We start from the raw sequence: 20,508 nt of genomic DNA, 5'->3' as shown, positions 1-20,508 counted from the left end.
GAAAGCCAAAGTCTTAAGGAATCATTAGCGTACGAATTGTCATCGTAGAATTGCAATCAACTCTCTGGAATTTTCTGTCATTACCAGAACTCGTTCATTTTTCATGCATCAATTTCCGTGGTTTAATCGACGCCCGGTTCACTCGTGTTTCTCAACTTTTGCAGTCGAAATTTACGGTGATTCCGTGGCTGACATCTCAGATTGTTCGAAATTTCTGCGAAGTTCGTTTCACCAGTGTTAAGCAAGTTTGTGGTTTCTAAATGACGAATGGCGAAAATCTTTTCTCGACTGTAAAAAGTTACGGCTACCTATTAATCTTAATCAGAATCAGAAGTTGCAATAACATTCTACGGAATAATCGTTCTTCTGTTTGATGAATGCTATGCGATAAAAATAAAATGCGTTTCTGTTGAAAAATCCTGGGAAAATAGTTTCATTCATATTTATCGTCGCTCGAACTTTTTCTATGATAATTCATGATTTATGTATCGCGGTTAACCGGAAATGGTAAAGCAGATTATACAATAAAATTTAACGTAATAACAAAACTGACTGAATAACAATACCCCTGAGTTTTAAGTTTTTGAGAATGGATAATTCTCGGTTTTAGAAATAGATAAACACGAAACATTATTAAACAAGTGTTGTCAAATTCGATACTCTGCAGTCTCTGTCGTCGGTATCATAGATTCATCAGAGTAATCGTTTTGCAAGCTCCACGAGGAGTGTCGCTGAGATCAAACGCGAAAGCGCTTCGAAGCAGAACTTGCGAGAAGCTTTCAACCCTTACGTTCGCCCTATCGGTAAAGCAGAATTCTCAGCTTTCCGACATACCGTAAAGCAGAGCTTTGGTTAAACTGCTCTTTAACTTTTCATTTATCCACCCAATTGCTAACCCTTTAGATAATTTCTGTAAGTTGCTCTCGTTCGAGAAATACCAACGAAGCACGAAATCTGCCACCTCCTTGGAACGTGTTATCGGTGCGACAGTCTATTTGCATAAATTCGTTATTACGCGGACGATAACATTGGTATCCCTTGTTGGTTCAACCTCCTTACGCGTTACTGACATGTTAATCGCGGTCAAATTAATTAACGACCTTTTGACATTGACGCCGGTTTCTCTGTCGCTTCACTTGTCTTGTTGTTCCCTTCGTTAAACGAAGACATTGTCGAATTTTGTTGATAATAATTTTTATAACGATCGCATGATTAATGAAGGTTTTCCCGCGCGTCGTAAACGAAATTGCGAGCGGAATAAGGATGGTTTGCCCGGTTGACTATTTATGAGGTAATAAATCATGAATGGGGACCGTTTGCTAAGGTAGATTGGCCATGTTCCATTCGCATACGCGACTCCCAACTGTAATTAACGGCACTGTATATTCCGAGGATAATTACAATAATGTATTTCAGAGCCGGACAAGGTCGTCCCAGGGGCCGTTACCGGTAACCCCAAGCACTCGGTCATCGGACCGGCTGTCAGCGCTACCAGTAAGTATATCACTCTATGTCGTCGATTTATTATCCCTCTCAATCAATAATTTTCCATTTATCCGATTATCGTCCTATAGTATTCAGTCGGTAAGTGACTACTTCGGAGATAATCCGAAGGATTCATAGAAACGACGGACAAGATATATGCTTGAGCATGGAAAAGTAAGGAGTGCCGATTTATTAGCACGGTTGGTTGTTTCGATAGCCCAGATTGAAAAAATATAAATGTATTATCAGACGACTAAAGTAAATGAGACGGTTTTGAGGAGATTTTAATTGACATTTTAGGATCGTTTTTTTTTTCTTTTTATATTGTACGTGTACCTTGCAAGTGAGACAACTCGAATAAGTTTTTCAGTAAAAGCGAAAAGCTATTTGGAAGCTTCCAAGAAACTATTTACCATACATATAACATTAGTAAAAAAAATAGACTTTGGGAAACAATGGGCAAATATTATTTGCGTCATCTCTGCCCCTTTCGTGGTTCCGATGATCTTGCAATCTCTCTGAATTATTTCGAGTTGTGGTGCTATTGATACGCACGAACATGATTACAATAGTAATTTGATAATAATTATCAATTTAAGGTTCGCAATTGTTGTTATAGACATTAGTAATTTTTATATTTTGAGTTCGATAAATAGGGAAGTAGAAGCTGTAGTCTATTGGAATTTATATTTTCATATTTGGAATACTGAGAATCTTGAAAGTGTCGTAAATTCACATTTTATAGGGAATTTGTTTTAATTATGTACGTCACGTAAGTACGATGAATGTTTTGAATATAGAGACGTCAGAGTTATGCAGTTAATTAAATGCAAGGTAAGCATATAAATATAATATACAGTCGCGTAGATTAATTTAGTTACTACTACATGTAATAGTATATTAAGAGCTATAATTAGTCCAATCTTGCTCAAATATTTATTACGTTGGCAACTAAGTGATTGCGTCAAATGACAAAATCCTCAATCACTTAGTCGCCAACCCAATAGAAAGATATTCAGTAAATTAGTTAAAATTGTGATCTTTATTCTTCTCGGTATATAAATCTTGAAACATCATAGGAAATGATCTATGTTAATCTAAATTGTTGGCTATATCAAACCGTTCGTTACAATTCCTATTATTCGTACATTCTTAAAGTCATTGTTATTACGTGCTTTTTTCATTCGAACTTGCTTTATCCCTTCTACCATTTGTGCTAGGTAGTAAAAGTTTTAATAGTCGAAATCTAGAAAGCGGTTCAGCAGAAAATCAGCTCTCACTGAGAGAAATGTGTCTTGTAAAGTTAAATGGTCCGGAACATTCCAGCAATCCAAAATTTCTCTCGCTTGTGGAATGGTAATGTAACTAAATCCAAAATACCTATCAACTTGCCAATTAGTCTATCGTATGTAGTGCACATGTTATACGATACGTATTGTATACTAACATATCATTTATCTGCATAATCTTTGTCATTCGTTAGTCTGTTACAATTCACAGATAATAATTTTCGAAAAAATGAACAAGACATAGGCAAATAGAATTATACGTTGAATAACTGGTAAATCGTACTTATCGATTTTATAATTGATCATTCCTCTAATTATATTAATGGCGAGCGATAATTATTAATTCATGATCCGTCGAAATTTATCTAATGTCTGGTATTTAGTAGCTGGACATGTGTATCAATATCAATTTACATGGTATCAGACACAAAATAATTGAACAATATATAAATCATGTACAGATGAATAATTACAGTTGGCGATACATTGATTTGGATCCGACGTATTATATTCACATTATTCTACGTACTTGTTTATTTAAAATCAAATTAATATCAAGGGACACGCATTCGTACAGTAAAATCTCGTTTATCGGAATATCAATTATTATTGATTTGGAGATTGTTCCTTGTAAACAAATTGCAAACAAAGAGTAAAAATTGCTTAGTTTGAATATACCCTATTTTACCAGTATAAAAGATCCAATATTTTTTCAATAAAATCGTAGTGTATAGAAAAAACACTTCGCGCTACGATATATACGATATTGACATGCATAAAACATGTATAAATCGAAGTAGAGAAGCAACGAAACCTCGAGGTTTCGATGTCCGATGTAAAATTTCACTTTATCCGGAAAGTTTTCTACGGACGAAGAAAAGCAAACGTAATAGCGGCGCATAGGTACTGTTTCTGTTGTTCAAACAGATTATTTTGATGTCTCGAACAACACGGTTGATACTCGCTGCGATATGATTTCTCCGGGAGTTCTTCGAATATAACTTCACCGGCTGAGTCGCATAAACTTTGCAAGTTGTGTGTACTTTCGGAGTCATCAGCCGCGTGTAACGCGCGTCCTGAAAGCTCGAAGGAGAGACGAACTTTATATCTTTTTCATGAAAACTAGTTCCCCGGGTTATGAGCAGAAGCACTAAACTAAATTATTCGGTTGACAAGTACAAGGTGATCCAGCCTTTGTATACGAGTTCGCCAGTCTTCACTTTGACGTTCGTATCGATATTCGCGCATAGCAGCTGATATTTCCTTTCTTCTTGTGTATCGCAATTCGATGCTTATTTTACATTGTTTTCCAAACAAACAGCAGGTAAAGAAAGTGGAAGCACAGTTCGCAAACTTCAAACGTTTCCGAGTTTCATAATTCTCCCTCTTAACTACCGTGCGATACATGGTAGATATGTATAAAAAAATTAAAAATTGACGATCTAAAAAAAAACATTAACGATTTCAAAGAATCGAAAGTCATCGTGGTATCGTTTTCGAAAAAGTCGATTTCGAAATTGTACGAAGTATGCTTGTGTTCCGGTGGATATCGATAGCTCATATAACGTAAACGTATGTTTGAAAAATCAATTTTTTCGAAAACGAAAGCACATTTAAAAAGTTTTTATTCTTTATACTCCATTTGTCTGTTTTATGGAGAATTACACCCTGTGGAACCATATATATCCATTTGTTGAAAACAACATCTATGCTATTGATGTTACAGCATGCAATTCATATCAGTTTCTCGTTGCAATAAGAGAAAATGTTATACTAAAAAGACTGAAAGGAAACTTCTTGCTACGGTCATGTTTTATTGCGGATGTAATGATCCATATGCGTTCTATTGTCTGCTACTATCTTTCATACATTTCGTTATTCTGTATAAAACATTATTCAGGTAAACTGGCATGATTAATTTATGAGATATTTTATGTAAATATCTTTATTAAAAAAGATTTCTGACACGCTTCTTCATTGCGTTCCAGGAACGATGTACGTTTCCACGAAGCGTTTCAGCTGCTTCAGGAATTTTTAATTAAATAATCTTTCTAATACTCCCAATTCTTTTTTTACGTAGAATGCCCTGAGAATTTCAGCTATCTATAAAAATAGAATATACGGTGTTATTTGTAAAAAATTACATAATATGCGATATTTCACTCATGCGAAAATGATATCCTCCTTTTTCTGTTCAGTGGCAATAAAATAAGACTACCCAATCACGTGATCATTCTGTTTAATAAGTAATTAACATTCAAATCTCAGGTGTCGCTGTTTTTTTTTCATAAATTTGATTTTCTTTTTATTTCGCATTTTTATTAAATTATTCTGCATATAAAATGTAATATATTGGTTCGATCAATCGATATATCATTTTAAAAATTACCGCACAATCGTATTTGATTTCTAATTTGCGCGAAGTATGGCAGAACATAAGCAAACAAATAAATTATACTTTATTAAAATAAATTCATCTCGCAATCACTTGAAATCATTATATCATCTTTGTGATATAATATGTATCAATTCATCATGCATGAAATTTGAAATAAAATACGTTAATTACTCCTGTCCCCGAAAATTATATATATATAGGGCAACTGATCGTTAATATTTACAGTTGTACAGTACGTTCAGCATTTCACTAAAAAGCAATCCATTGATCGTGAAATTAACGACAAAAATTATTGAATTTGATTCAACGAAAAAGTATTCAACGGCAATGTTTCGAAATACTGTTATTATACATATTTTTAAAACTACGCCTAAAATGAGAAAAGTTACAGTCAAAATGATTGGCCATCTTCTCTAGCAGATAACCTTGCTATCTTCCAACTGGAATATAATTTCCAGAATTTGTAGTGTCAGAAATCATAAGAAACGTCTCGTAATTCGTAGAAAGAAGTTTGATGCTAAGTTAAAAATAACTAACTATAGCAAATAAGGATGCTAGTGAATTAACTAAATAAGCGAATGTTCCCTGACCCATAGAATTAGCGTAGATGAACGTTCGATTTACGAAGTTAAAGCAACCGTATGTCGTACGATACTGTTCCATATGTGACAAAGAGTAAAGTTTTAGCAGTTTCCTCAACGTTTCTCGCGATCGTTTACGTTCGTCGAAACTGTATCTATAGAAATGGTTACTGGTGACCATTACCTAAGTCCAATGCCCTTTAATTGATCTCGATTAATCCGGCAGGACGAATAATTCCAATATTCGAGCCGGCTTAACTTTAATCTCAATTTGTACACGGTCCCCGGGTGACAGTGTTTACCAATGTAAATCTATCCTGCGCAATACGGGGTGCAACAACACCAACGAAGTCTCATGAACGCGCGCAATGGTAACCTTTATCAGCACAACAGTATCCCGAGTGTGTTCGGGACTTAGCTCCGTTGAGAAGTTTGCTGCGTGGAAAGCCTTTGCACTACCGCACCCTTACCCCCTTCTAACCCTCTTCACGATACTTAGGTGTAACCGTAAAACAAGGTACGTGATGTATCTGCATGCTCTTATATACTGAACCTACTTTCGTATGCTCTACACCCGCCGGTAAGTGCTCTAAATTATCGGAGCACCTGCACAGCACTGGATGTACACTGTCGCTCATAAGTATACAGTGGCTCACGCAAATATTCGAACATTCATAGAGGCCTTTCGTGTAATGTATACGTCCTCGGTGAAAAATCTTAAGTATTATGTTTTGCTCGACATTGGCAAACGTTATGGATGAGTTACATCGTAATAACCCGTTTGACTTGGTATCTTGTAGGATAGAGGCAGCTGCTAATACGTTAACGATCTTCTTTAAAAATGCGGCCGACTTAAAATCCATAATTTAGATATCAATGTCGGATATCAAAGGTTTATTAAAAATAGAAGTATACTTGGTGGCGGCAGTGTACAAATATGAGTGATAAACTGCAAGTAGGTGTAAAAATGTAAGTACGTGATAAAGTTTCTTTCGACGCGGGTAAGCGAAAAAACTCCCGACCACATAAGGAGAATTCCTCTGAACGAGGGAATAGTAATTGCTACGATGAAACGCGTACGCCCTGCTTTAACGTTCTCCGAACTTTTCCCTCTGTATTATTGCGCGATATCGTTGCCAGCTCAATTTCCGAAAATATTTTATGATCTCGTGACGAAATTGATCGGGGTTCGAGCTATGGAAAATCACCGAAGTCTTGAGTTTCTTTGGCCTTTTTCTCCCGCCTGTAATGGCACGCGCTCGTTTTGAAAAGGTTCCGTGGAGTCTTGAGAGCCTTTTAAAATTGAAAGGGGAACGACGTATCGGTGAAGAATGTTTGAGGTATTGCTTGTTTTTTTTATCTTTATCGTGGAAATGGTGGGCCGCGATTGAATCGTATCGCTGAAACGTTCCGATCGACGTGTTCAATTGAAAATCTCTGTATTCGAATGGCAGAACAAAATATGTTCCATTATGAAATAAAAATTGTGACATTCATTTCGCGGGAAATAAATAGCAACGATCAATTCTGTAATTCTATTGGACGATAATACGATAAGTGTAGTTTCTAAATCTATATTCAAACAGAAAAGCAGAATAATCGAAAGGTTCGTAACAAAATAATCAAATTTTACGGACGAGTGTATTCAAAATTACCGATATATGTTACAAATACCACTGAACAGGAATTAACCACCATTACCATTAAAATTTACATAAATATTTATAGAAAAATAATTAATATAGATAAAGGCTTGTTGAAATTAAGCGATGCAAATGTTTGGCAGTTATTACATACAAACTTGACTTTACATTTGCGATGGAAACAGCCATTCTCGATACTTTGATCAAATTATTTTCTTTGTACATATGAGCTCGTCCATATTACACATGAGCATTTACAATGCTAGCAATTCAATGAGGGTCAAATATTGTTCTATATATACAGAATGCGTACATTCGATTGAACGTAACGTGAATTGAATGTAAATGAGTAAACTCCTACGGTGTAGATACGTACACATAGTTAAAATAATAATCGTACTTAAACAATGAAAAAATTTGTTCACTAAGCGCGGTTATCACCGAATCCTCTACAACGTTTAAGCTTAAGGTATCATTCGAAATGTCTTTTTTAAATGTAAAATGATTTCAGTTTCCAAATTTAGGCAAAATATTGTATGTTATTCAAAGGCTGCAAACATTTTACGATCAGCATTAAAAAATCATATCATACCATACCGTTAATTCCGTTACAACATTTTACATAGTTGTAGCTTGAATTTGCATGCATTCTTTCAATATCCCCTTGAACGATGAAACTGAAAAGGCCGTCTCGATAAAGTAATTACCAACGAAATTAATTACGCGGATAAATAGATAGGCAAACTTGTTCCATCGGACTAAAATGGACAAGTTTTCCAATTTTCTCAGCTAGAATGAGTGGGAGAATCGCGGCGTGGCGTTCGCGGCTGCGACGCAATATTGTTGTACATTTAGGATCAGTTTACGGTTCCTCGTATACAACTGTTTTGCTGTGGACTGAAAGGAATAAGCAATAAATAACGCTCGTAGACACCGGTAATGCTCTGCTAAACGTATATACGAATTACGCCGTCGCAGAAATAACGTATCTGGCAGATAAAGCGGAACAGGAGACGGTAAATTCTGATGACGTTTTACTTGGAGGCGTGGAAACGAAACGGCTAGTTGCGCTAAAAAAAAAAAAAAAAAAAAAAAAGAAAAAAGAGAAAGTCCAAATAAGATCAAGAGAAATGATGGATCGAAATTCTGCAATTTTCTCGCCGGAGTGGCTGCACTCCGGAACTACTACATATGCCATTTCGTAGGATGTTAACTTTTCCAATGACGTAACTTTGTTTCCGGCTTATTTTACGCCTGGCTTTGCATCAGAAAACACTTTCTCTTTCTCGTTCAAGTTGATAAAAAGTTTCTCTATTAGATGTATACTCTCATATAAGTTTGCTTTAAAACGAAGCTGATCAGCGTGTATTTTTCACGAGGACGTTTATGACCGTTAAATGCTGACAAATTGGAACTCCGACTAAAGAATTTGCTACGTAGCGAGCATTCTGTACAAAACGTTCAAATACAGAAGTTTTACAATCACTTTTCAAATACAAAAGATAGGCAGTAAAAATTGTGTCTTACGATTTGCGCAAAAGAATTTGATCTAAAGCGATTAAGCAGTCATTATGCTTACTGAATTTAAATATGACAAATTCTCTTTGAGATTTATTTGGAAGCTTTTAATTAGAGTCGTGGCTTTGATGGTGTATCGAACAGATATATTTGACATACGTGTACATGTTACATAATTAAACGCGAGAATGAATACTAAAAAGGAATATTTCATACGATAATTTTTATCAATTATAGGTTCTTCCATAATTTCGCCTAAAATAAATGAATTTAATTCACTATGCCGGTAATGCTATTGAAGATAAATTCAGCGGTCCGGCCAGTTATAGAAATATAGAAGACATTTCAGTTTAAATAAGCTACGGAATTATTGCACACGATATTTACCAATTTCGTTGGGATGGATTCTGTTGTACGATACGAAAATTCTTTTCGTGAAAAAAGATTGCCTCTGTACTGATGAAATTACTTAAACATTCATTCGGCGTAACGCATGAAAATCCCAATAAATACACACATTGTTGATACATCCAACTTCCGATATCGCGATATTTCGCTAACGCAAGCACATTCGTAATGTTTCATACGATACGCTGAACAGAAACACAATGAAAAAAGACAATAGTCGATACGAATTGTATCATTAAAAATTCCTAATGAATTGTCACGCTTCTATAACTCATCGATCGTACGCCTGGGTAGATACATGGCTGTCAAATTCACACTGTCAACATTTCGTTGCATCAATGAAAGAAGGCTTTTTGGCCTCGGTGAATCACGTTTGCTCGATAACGTCACCGCGTATACCGACGTAGCCCTTCAATGGAAAATTTTATTTTTAGGTTTTCATATTCTCCGCGTCTATAAATAATAATATTTACATAATAGTAACGGATGTGGAATTTTACGTATTTGTAATTTTTAACATTGTACGAGTATGGAATATAAATAACGAGAAATAGGAATACTTACGTTTTATATGTAGGGAAGGTTAGACCGCACATGTTCATGCAAATTTATATTTTTATAAATACAATTTAAAAAGTGGTACGAATAAAGATTTATTACATTTTATTACTTCCGTTCTATATACGAATCCTTTATTAATTTTTCTTTTTTTTCTGAATGTTCTAAACGTCCCCCCCCCAAAATACGTTCCTCCTGTGTATTTTATTGTGTACTTCTATTAAACGATCTCATTGCATTCAGGTAACGTTCCCAATTATTTGTTCAACTTCGCAATTTACTTATATCAGGCCTGTAAGTATGAAACCGGAATTTGCATATAGATGGCCCTAGCTGATAACGTAGTTATCACTAAACTGCGTCATTGATGCCGATAGTCTTTGTTGACATCTCAGAAACATTTTCGACTCAGAACAATACAAGTTTCATACAACAGCATAGTTTGTAACAGCGTTGAACATGTCAAAATTTGTGCCTGGAAACTACGATTTGCGGACAGCATTGATTTTCTGTTACCATTTGAAGAAAACTGCTGCAGAATCGTATCGAATGCTTGTCGAAGCTTACGGTGAGCATGCTCTTGATAAATCACAGTGCTTTGAGTGGTTTAAAAAATTCCGAAGTGGGAATTTTGACGCGAGGAACGAAGAACGTGGAAGACCAGCGAAAAAGTTTCAAGACAGCGAATTGCGAGCATTGTTGGATGAGGATGACGCTCAAACGCAACAACAACTCGCTGATCAATTAAACGTGACACGAGAAGCCGTCTCCATACGTTTGAAAGCCATGGGAAAGCATACAACAAAATTCGTAGAGCTGATATTTTCATTCTAATATTTTTATTCAAGTAGATCTTTTATATCGACCATATAAAATATATTCCGTACCGTGTTTTAAGTCAGCGAAGCAACCAATCGGACGTAAGTGTAACGCTTTGCATTGGCAGCGTCTAGTATTGTGTCAACATGGTGCACAATGAGGTTTGATCGTAATAACCCGGGCTATAAACCGTGCCCACCTGCGGCAATGCGTCGGATGCAGAATAATCCACTTGAAACGAAACGACCACACCGTGATAAAGTGGGTACTAAAGCGGCAGTGGCGGTTAAAAAAGCGGCACAAGGAGCCTATTACAGACACTTGTCCGGCAAACGCCTCCAGGTTAAAATTCACCGCGGATCTCTTCGCCCCTATGTTCTCCCTTCTCGCCACCCCGTAAACCATCTCACGAAACACGCTTTAAAAGAGTTTGGCGACGGGATTTATTTATCCGACTGGACCGGCTGGTTTCGTATTTATTTTGTCCGGCGCACCGGATGAAACGGTGACTACTATTACCTGAAATAACTTGTTTTCTTGCGGCTGAATGAAAGAGCAGTTTTCAGGGAGGAACGTGAAAATTGAACAACGTTGGCAACAAACGTATAGTGTTTCAAAAAAGCACCGTCTGTCGTTTATGGCGAGGCAGATAATAGTTTTTTTTTTTTTTTTTTTTTTGAAGAATTGACGTTCGATGGGGAATCGACAACAAAAAGGGAATTGAACGCACAGTTGTGTGTATTTATTTGTTATATCATATGAAATTATACACGTGATAAACAACAATCGAGATTTAGTGTTAAAGTTTTGCATCGTTACTATTCGACACATCGAGATACATTTTTCCTTTTTTCCCTTTCTCTTTTTTTTTTTTCTTTTTTGGAACACGTGTTGCCATGCGCGATGCTGTACAAAAACATTGGCATTTCTCTCTCGACTGTCGATACGCAACGATTTTTAGTTGCGATCGGAACAAATTTCATTGTTCAAAATGGATTAAAAGCTTGAAAAAGATTAAAATTACAGAGTTAAAAAAAATGAAACGACGCTTTTTTTTATTGCTTCTGAATAATTCCTTGCAACTTCATTATTTTTAATTTAGTTTTTAATTTGACGAAAATTAACGACGCCTTTCACAAACTCGCGGGTGCGAATTGTTGCGCACGAGGCAGAACCAAGAACGCGCGTTGGGGAAGCACAAAGATCATGAAGTTATCCTTCATTTTTCTAGGTCCCTTCGTCTACAGGTCGTACCATTGTTACGATATGTACTCTAACAATTAGTTCGTAATTTTCGAGTTTACAAGCTCGAAACGTTGTATAATGGATCATCGGCGAATGATCGAGGATGTCAATGTATGTAATTCAGGTCGATTTGGCGAATAGTTATCGATTTTTGCGATACAGTCGACAAACGCGCGAGTCACGAGGCTGGAACCGGCTGATGCTGGAAACGTATAAGATCCATCTCGCGTGCTTTTCAGAGGTTGACGTGGAAAGAGTCGCGATTTACGCCGGAGCTTTTTCTTGGTGGCGAAGGGAATAGAAGGATGGGGAAGTCGATGACCCCTTGGAAACCGTGGAAATCTAATAGACCGCAAGCGAGGATGAGATATTGGCTTCAGGATCAGCTTCGATCGATGCTTCGTAACAGTACTTACACAAGGCCACATCCGAGTTGAACTTCATATCCGTAGCGAGTTTTCTCTCTTTTCGAGCGGTCCGCTGCCGATTTTATTCCGTTCTCCGCTTGTATCCATCACGACGATTAAATTAGAAAGATCGGGCCACTGAGATTTTCCTCGATTAATCGATAAACTGCGCGCCCTGCCATGTAACGTTTGAATGTTTCTTGCGAAGGAACGCTCGAATGAAGAGAATAAAAAATAAAAGGAAAAAAGATCCTTGCCGGTTCGATTCCTTTTCGTTCGGGAAGGAAGCGTTATTGGAGAGCTAGTAGTTTTGCACGTTTTCTGTCGGCCCAGTGAAAAGGATGTCGGTGACTAATGACGTTAAGGCTGCGACCTCTGACCTTAATTTATATGCCACGTAACTTCGTCACCCGTATAGTTTTTCTTATTTCGAGAATCGTACGGCTGTTGCGTTTTAGCAAATTTTGTATACGCATATATATCATAAAAGATATCGCAAGAAATATATGTATTAGTTCAGAGCCTTTTTGAGTTATTTCCGCAATGTGTAAATGTCCCATATTTCACATTCTATAATACAAGTATATCTTTCATTCGCTATTGTAGTTCAAGTATATTATCTGCCATAATCATAATTAGCAAGCCGTATAATTTATAAAATATTAATCTTATTGGCAATAAAAAGTCAAGCTGATTAAATATTTCTGCGAGAAAAATATGCAAATTCCATTGTAACGAGGAGGAATTATGAGATATATACATACAAACGTAGATAAATTGTACCACAGGAAAGTTATGAGATTTAAATTCCGAGAGTTATGCATTGTTTGTATTCTTTGTAGATGTTACAGCCAGAATGCTTAGTCGCTACTTGAGAAAATTAGTCGAATTATACACAAATATTCACGCAAAATATTCCCGCTGCAATTTAAGGAGTTGCAGTAAGAATTCCGCGAAGTTAGCTGGTTTAACCATTGCCACTCGGCTTTTACGAACGTAAAGTGTAAAGCTCGAATTATATTAATAAACCAAAATTACTACTTTATTAATACAGTGCGCAGTGTATAAATTATGCTTTCGTTAACCGAGAAAAGAGATTGGATTTTTTTACAATGAAAAATAATTGACAAAGAAATTATTCCCGTCCTTAAATGGTGGAAGAAAGCGTGGGAATGTTGAGTATCTATCGCGTCATAAAAATCATTGGAAATAACTTTCAGAACCGAGAGAAAAAGTCTACCACTTAATGCTTAATGGCTTGGAAGCTAATTCTCCACTTGCGGAAAGAAATCATAAACCGTGCTCTGCTATAGCATTCTGCACCAAAAATATTGAATTCAAGATCTACGTTGGCCAAAATTTCTTTATTCTTCTTCCCAAGAACTTTAGCAAAAAAGGATAATCTACCGAAATTCATTTATTCAGAAACGTTTATTTCTATCCTATCTCTGCATTAATACGTACAATCAATGGTCGCTGGTTTATTCTTCTACCGAGCCGTATTATAATCGTCACATTATGGACTGCTTACGCATCGGTTGTTCCTCGACATATCGCAACCGAAACAGCTCTTTAGCGAGGAAATCGGTTGTTTCGGGCTAGTGACGCGTCATACGACAAATACACGGCTCGATTAATTAGGAGCCTCTGCTGTGTCAATTATCTATGCATACTACGGATTTCGCGTACAGTGGCTCGCGTATTTAGACACTTGCCACTGAATTTTTCTATGAATATATATTGTGCGCGTTATACGAAATTTTCTGAAGTTTCGTTGGAACCGTAATAAGGTTAACTCGATTATCGTGATTACAGTAACAAAACTCGAGATCGATCAAAAAATTCATACACAAGTTACAAGGAATTTATTGCACCTAGTGAAAAGTTAGTATACTTAAGTGTCGTTTGTACAGTCGTAGTGCATTAAAATCGGCAAACATTAAGAATACGTATACCGCACGAAATCGTTAACAACGATAAGTAGAACGAATGCTTCCGTTTCTTTTCCCTTTGTCGCCACGACCACGCAATCACGAAGTCGACAAATTCTCCGTGAAGTCACGCACGACGCCTGCACGTTCGCAAAAATCCATCGCGAGCACGCCGAGTACATATCTCTTTCTATAAGCGAGGTGACTACTCAGCGAATAACGAAGACAAACGAGCCTTTCAATTTGCTGGAACGCAAAAAAGCGCGCGATCTTGCGCCAAGCTCGATATCTCGCCGCTTTTTTATACCTGTACGCGTTTCGTTTCAGTTCGTGTCCGGTCTATTCTACGCAGCTGTAGATCGGGCCATTGTAACTTTGACACTTTACGATTAAAAACGTTTTCACGAAGAACGATCAAACCGTGGCACGCGACGACGCGACGTGAGTTGCGTTAGACACACGGCTCTCAACTATGAGCAGGCAAACCACAACGAAACGGCCAGTCGGCAGTTGAACAGTCTCCATCGTGAGCCAGCCCAACTAAAATTTCACTGAAAGTCTGCCCGTCCAATAAATTTCGCCGCGTCTACTTCTCTCACCTTTCATCCGGACCTTCCGCTTCTAGATTATTCCGACTGACGTTACACCTGAGACGCCGCCCTTTTTAAATATTACCGTGCTTTTGACTATTTCATGACAACTAGACTGCTGGCCCATGCGTACGCCACTTGTTTCGACGCGACGAGTATTACAACCGAAGTCGGTGGACAATCAAAGAAGCTTTCTTCGTTAATTTTTTAGCCAAACTCACATTTTTTAAAAACGTTCGTGCGCTGTTCGTGCGTCCGACTACCGAGAACTTTTCACAGGAATGTCCCATACGATCGGATTGTGTGTAAAGGATTTGTATAGAGAGTCTGTCTTTTCGTAGTGAGCAAATTCAGAACGGATATAAATTATATTGAAATAAACCTCGCACGATTTCTATTCGCGTTAAAAAAAAAAAAAACTGTACCAAAGACTGAAAATTACGAAATTTTAAGATGAATATGGATTACTTAATAAATCTCATAGAATTTCTATTCTCGTTAACAGCGTATCAAAAAATAGTAAATTACCAAGTGTTCAGTCAATGATTTGGATATAAACGAACAACTGTACCAGGTTAGAGAATGGCTCTGTTCTAATGTGAAACATCGCGCGATATTTTGATATTCTTTATTCGATTATGTTTCATAGCAACGAGGTTAATTAATATCCGGCAATGTTCGGAATGGGAGATATTGTTAATGGGGAATTTCCATATTCGTGTCCGAGAAGTTTAACCGAGGGTTATGTGTCATCTTCATCTGAGGAATTATAATATTAATCTTTATTTGGAAATATGAACGAGGAGAGAAGCCGTGAATGGATATCAGAATGTCCCCCGCAGCGCTGATAAAGCATGGAACCGTCCACAATGTTGTAGCCATTAGTCTACGCCAACTTCGTAGGTACTTAATCTAGGTATTAGACTTAGCGTCAAGACGTGACATGAAGTTTCTCCTATTTTACGCAGCAGGTATTGCCGCAGGAAAATGCCTCGAAGTTTAGACGCAAATACTCCCAGCGATTTGGCAAGCATCATTCATGAAAAAGAGGTACAGCGTGTTTCTATTACAGTATCAGAGCTTTCAGACAATAAGCTCGTGATGCCATTCATGTTTTGTTAGGAAGAAGAATTTATAAGTCGGTCGTGGTGAAAAAACAAAAATTGTAATTTAAATACTGTCTTGTCGCTGAATTTAGTATCCTTGGTTAATTAATGATATTTTATATAATATCTCGTATTATATTAATATAATATAATATTATATAATTATAATATATAATATTATAATAGTATCTCGGAGGCTCGAGGTACTATTAACGTGTATAAAATTTTTTAATAAAACTCGTGTAATGCTAATTTGTACGAACCATGTACGTACAGATATCGTTAATAAATTACCTGAAATTTCACGAAATATCGTTACCATTCTTACTAAAAAGAATAATATCAGATATATCCATTGTGCTACTCTTAATTCAGGATTCTATCTCATTATGCATATATCTCATTAATTAATCGATAACATATTCATGATATTTCTTTCAAGCGTGTAAGTAGTTGGAAATCGTTGAGCAGTAAGTCTAGCGAGTAGAGTTTTCTTTCATTAAAACAAAGTAATTTCTCCTATCACAAATTCACGCGAGTTTTATGCATCCGTGCTTATCAGCAGATAACAGCAGACTGAACAAACGATGTAGTTGAACACAAACATTAGTTAAAACTTAATTGAGTCAGAGATGATCCTGGGTAAGTTTCTCATTTTATCTGCGAATCTGCATTTACCAAGTTTTGTAAACCTTTTCCATTTCATGCACTATTTGCGTTCTTAATTTTTCGAGAATTAAATCATTTCTTACTTAGTAAATCTCTAATAAAACGAGATTGTATCATTATTGAACTAAATTCTATATCGTTATATCATATATTTATACGATTCATTTCATATTTTCGTTTCTAAAAGGTGAGAGACGTATTAAATTTCAATAAGCAAAACATAATTTTGCTTTATTATCTAAATAACGTTCAGAGTGGCAATGCTTTGTATCTTAATAGATTAAATTAAGGTAGGTAATTAACATAAGACTCGACGATGAACATAAAACTCTTCCGCAATGAGACATACTTGTCTCTAGGGTGCCTCGTATGTTGTATTATAATTCCAATTTATTCTTCAAATATATATCGTTTTTTTTTTCTCAACCGTAGCACGGACTACCGTGTCGTGCTTATAATATTAAATAAATGTAGACGTAGATTTCATTCACCATATTCTCCAACTCTTCCCGCTCTACCGATTTATCTACATACAGTGACGGCCAAAAAGATATTTATAGAATAGGAAGTATAAAAGGACAACGCGATTTTAGAAAATTAATTTACATTTAATAAGAGCAATGAATGTAAAAGATGCCATAAATAATAAAAGAATCTTACCAACATCGTAACAAATTTTTAGTACAAAAGATGCTAAAATCCACAGTGTCTCGATTCTAAATTATCTTTTATCCTCGCTATATATAATCTTGCCAATAAACTACACTTCGTTAATCTTCCCATTAATTCATCCAATGCGAAATTTTCGCAGAGTCGTCTTTCTATCTTATAATCTTTCGAACAAGCCGAAGAATCAGCCAACTAAGAAAGCAAGCGAAGAAGAACGATATCAATCGCTTGTTTTTTGAAAGAAAACACGGCGACAAACGCGAAGTCCTCGGGAGGAGTTGCGGTTGGTGGACGTCCGCATCGCGCCATACCAGTACATTTGTTAGGGGCATTTGTATCCAGAAATTATTGCCACGTAATGTTCGTCCGGCGAAAGTTGCGCGAATGGTCGGTCGCTAACGTTCTCGTTTTTTTGCGAGGACGCCACCGCGGACAGCGGGTTGGCCAAAATAAAAGCTATCACCGCGTGGCTGCAGCAATTATCATTAGTTGCACGCGCGCGCGCGCGCGAACGCGAGCTAGCGTCGCAACGGCGTTTCCGGCGGAACTGAGCGAATTCGGGACGAGACTAGTCGACTGGGTCGGTTTCTTTTCGGTGAACGAAGTCGCGAATCCGATGGCAGCCGATAAGAAGTTCCGCCGGCGAGAAAGTTGATCGCGCCTGGAAAATTATGTCCGCGCCCGCGCCTCAATTAAGGAGACGAAGTTAAGCGACCCAGAGACACGGCGAGTAGCGAGTTAATAATGGCCATCTATGAAAGCGCGGCGACTCTGTTCCTTCGGTGATTTATCGCGAACGGGATTTAACGCGACCGAGGGATCCGTAGACTCGGAAATTTTATGCGATCCTCCGCGTACCGGCTGTGTCGGCTTCATAGGGAACGAAGCGAGAGGAATGTTCGAGCCTCGGACAAGTTTGCAGACTCCCCGGCCGACGATTTGCATGAGCGTGATTTAAGGAATGCAACAATCGGAACGATGGCATTGACGGTTCAAGGGTCAAGACTGAGGAAATTAGGAAAGTTACGAAAGAACGAGATGCGTGCGGAATTGATATTTCAGAAGCGTGTTCGTGCGAGTCGTGCGATAAAAGGAAAAAGTGGGTTAAAGCAAAGAATGATATTTCTTAGGCGGCATAAGACGTTTTGCGAGATCTCGGTCTTTTTGGTGCTTTCTTTCTCGGCTTTCCCGCCTTCATCTTCAAAACTCTTTTATACGAAATGAACACTTTTATGATAATTTGTTACCTTCGAGATTTCGAATGATTTAATCCGCTTCTCCGAGATTGGTGGCTTGCGATATATAATTTTTCTGTTGACCTAGTCGCTTTTTCGTTATACGTGTTATATACGATCTTGACTGGCATACAAAGTTATAAAGTAGATTAATGGTTACTCTTTCTGTTGATATACTGTGTCGCAAGATAGACTATTTTATATATTTTAATAAAATAGGCTTCCTGCAACCACCCCATATACTCGCAATGATGTGGCCGTAATTAGATCGTATGATGAACGTTGAGATGGAAGAAAAAATTAAACGAAATTTACAGAGAAACGTACGCTAGAGAATTATTTTGCTGTCTTCGAAAATGAAAAACACGAGCAAGGGTCGTCTCTATTACGAGCTCTTCGATTCAGAGAAGATCCTCTATCTCTGTTCTATCCTTGAAATACGTTTAATTTTCCAACCCCAACAGATATCATTCGATTGCGTGTCGATCGCGATATTATCGGGCGGATCTATGCTTCGTCAGGGTTAATCGTAGCGTTGTTCGACTTACTCGCTTGGTCGCTGAAAGATTGCCAAGCGACAACGGTGTCGTTGAACTTGCCGGTTTTGCCAACGATGACGCAACGCCGATAGGAAAAGCGCGGAAAAGAAACACGCGGGCACACGTGCAGGATCTGGTGCGCGGCGCGGCGATTTCGCGCGGGCAAAGTTTGAAGGATGATAGGTCGCTCGAACTCGACAATTTCGCGGAAGTTGCGACAGTTTGTCTATGTCGTGCTATAGTATCGAGTAAAGTTAGCGGCACGAATAAGCTGTTCCATGCCGGTTCTCGCAATCTCCTTTCGCCTTATTTTCTTTTCCGGCACGGAAAAACATAGCGGCGCATTAACCAGGCTTGCAGTTATTTCAAGAAGTTTAAGATCTTAAAACTGTCTCGCACAAACTATCTACCCTTGCTTTTCCCCTGCCGTTTATGTTATCGCAACTTTTTTACTTCCGATATTTACTATTTTTCCCCCGAATCTGTTCACCCTCGCGCTTACTTCCATTAAAATCTAAATATTTTCACCGAGACATAAAAGTCGGCCATTCTAACTACCGTCCTCCGTTTCCTCCTACGTTTTTCCTCGTTTCCTCGGGGAAGTATCCTAAGGATACTAAGGAGAAACGGAACACGAACAGAGGAGAAGTGGTGAGAAAGAAGGACGCGGAGTTTTTTGTTCGATCGGAAAAAGGAATGATTAGCTGCTCGGATACGTGCTCGGTACCGATCGACCGCATCCGGCGCATCGTCGGAATAGATTCGAATTTTGTCTGAGCATTCGGAGCGTGGCGGGACGGCTGAGGTGGGGAACGAGGAGAGACTCGTGATTGCTTCGGCCGGAAGTACTTTCCGGGGTAACGTAGAATGGATAACAGTCCCAATAAAATCTAATTTAACCTGGGAGTACAAACTAGGAGATGATACATTTTGTGGTCGACTGACTCGAAGTTGCGGTGTAGCAGACGGAAAATAGGACCTACGATGGGGTTGGCCTTTCTATATACAAATATAACTATACTTTTGTCCCTCGCGGTTAGTCGTGTTCGCGTACACACGGACATGGCCGCGCACCAACACCAACATATGTTTACGCGAATAACCGTAACTATAGAAATACACGCGGAGGCACGTATTCTGGATAGATAGAAACAGACAGCGATTGCAGATCCCATGAGGGTGATAGCTGCTCGGATACGATTGTAATTGGCAAGTCCATATCCTCAACACGTAATATCCTTCCTATCCGTTTCCTGATCCGGCTTTCATTAATTTCTATTTCCACCGGTCTACGTCCGTTCCACCAACTCCAGACTTCTGGCAATCGGTTTAACGACGTTCTCCGTCCAAATTCGCAAATATGTTTACAATTTTATAGCCTCCCCTTCCCTCTATCTTCGTTTCTTTCCTCGTAAACT

The 20,508-nt window shown here is 37.8% G+C and overlaps 1 protein-coding gene across 1 annotated transcript in view; it reads left to right on the top strand.

Annotated features, from left to right (window-relative positions):
- Window positions 1–20,508, top strand: part of LOC117208899 (suppressor of lurcher protein 1) — a 526,325-nt gene that overhangs the window by 242,090 nt on the left and 263,727 nt on the right. The window contains exon 8 of the mRNA XM_033450406.1: window positions 1,417–1,494. Coding sequence (XP_033306297.1) covers window positions 1,417–1,494 — 78 coding nt within the window. The remainder of the gene's footprint in view (window positions 1–1,416; window positions 1,495–20,508) is intronic.

Source organism: Bombus bifarius, unplaced genomic scaffold (genome assembly GCF_011952205.1).
Source record: "Bombus bifarius isolate JDL3187 unplaced genomic scaffold, Bbif_JDL3187 scf7180000008163, whole genome shotgun sequence".
NCBI classification, from domain to species: Eukaryota; Metazoa; Arthropoda; class Insecta; order Hymenoptera; family Apidae; genus Bombus; species Bombus bifarius.
Note: the sequence above shows the minus strand (reverse complement) of the source record. Positions and strands in the feature narration are given on the sequence as shown.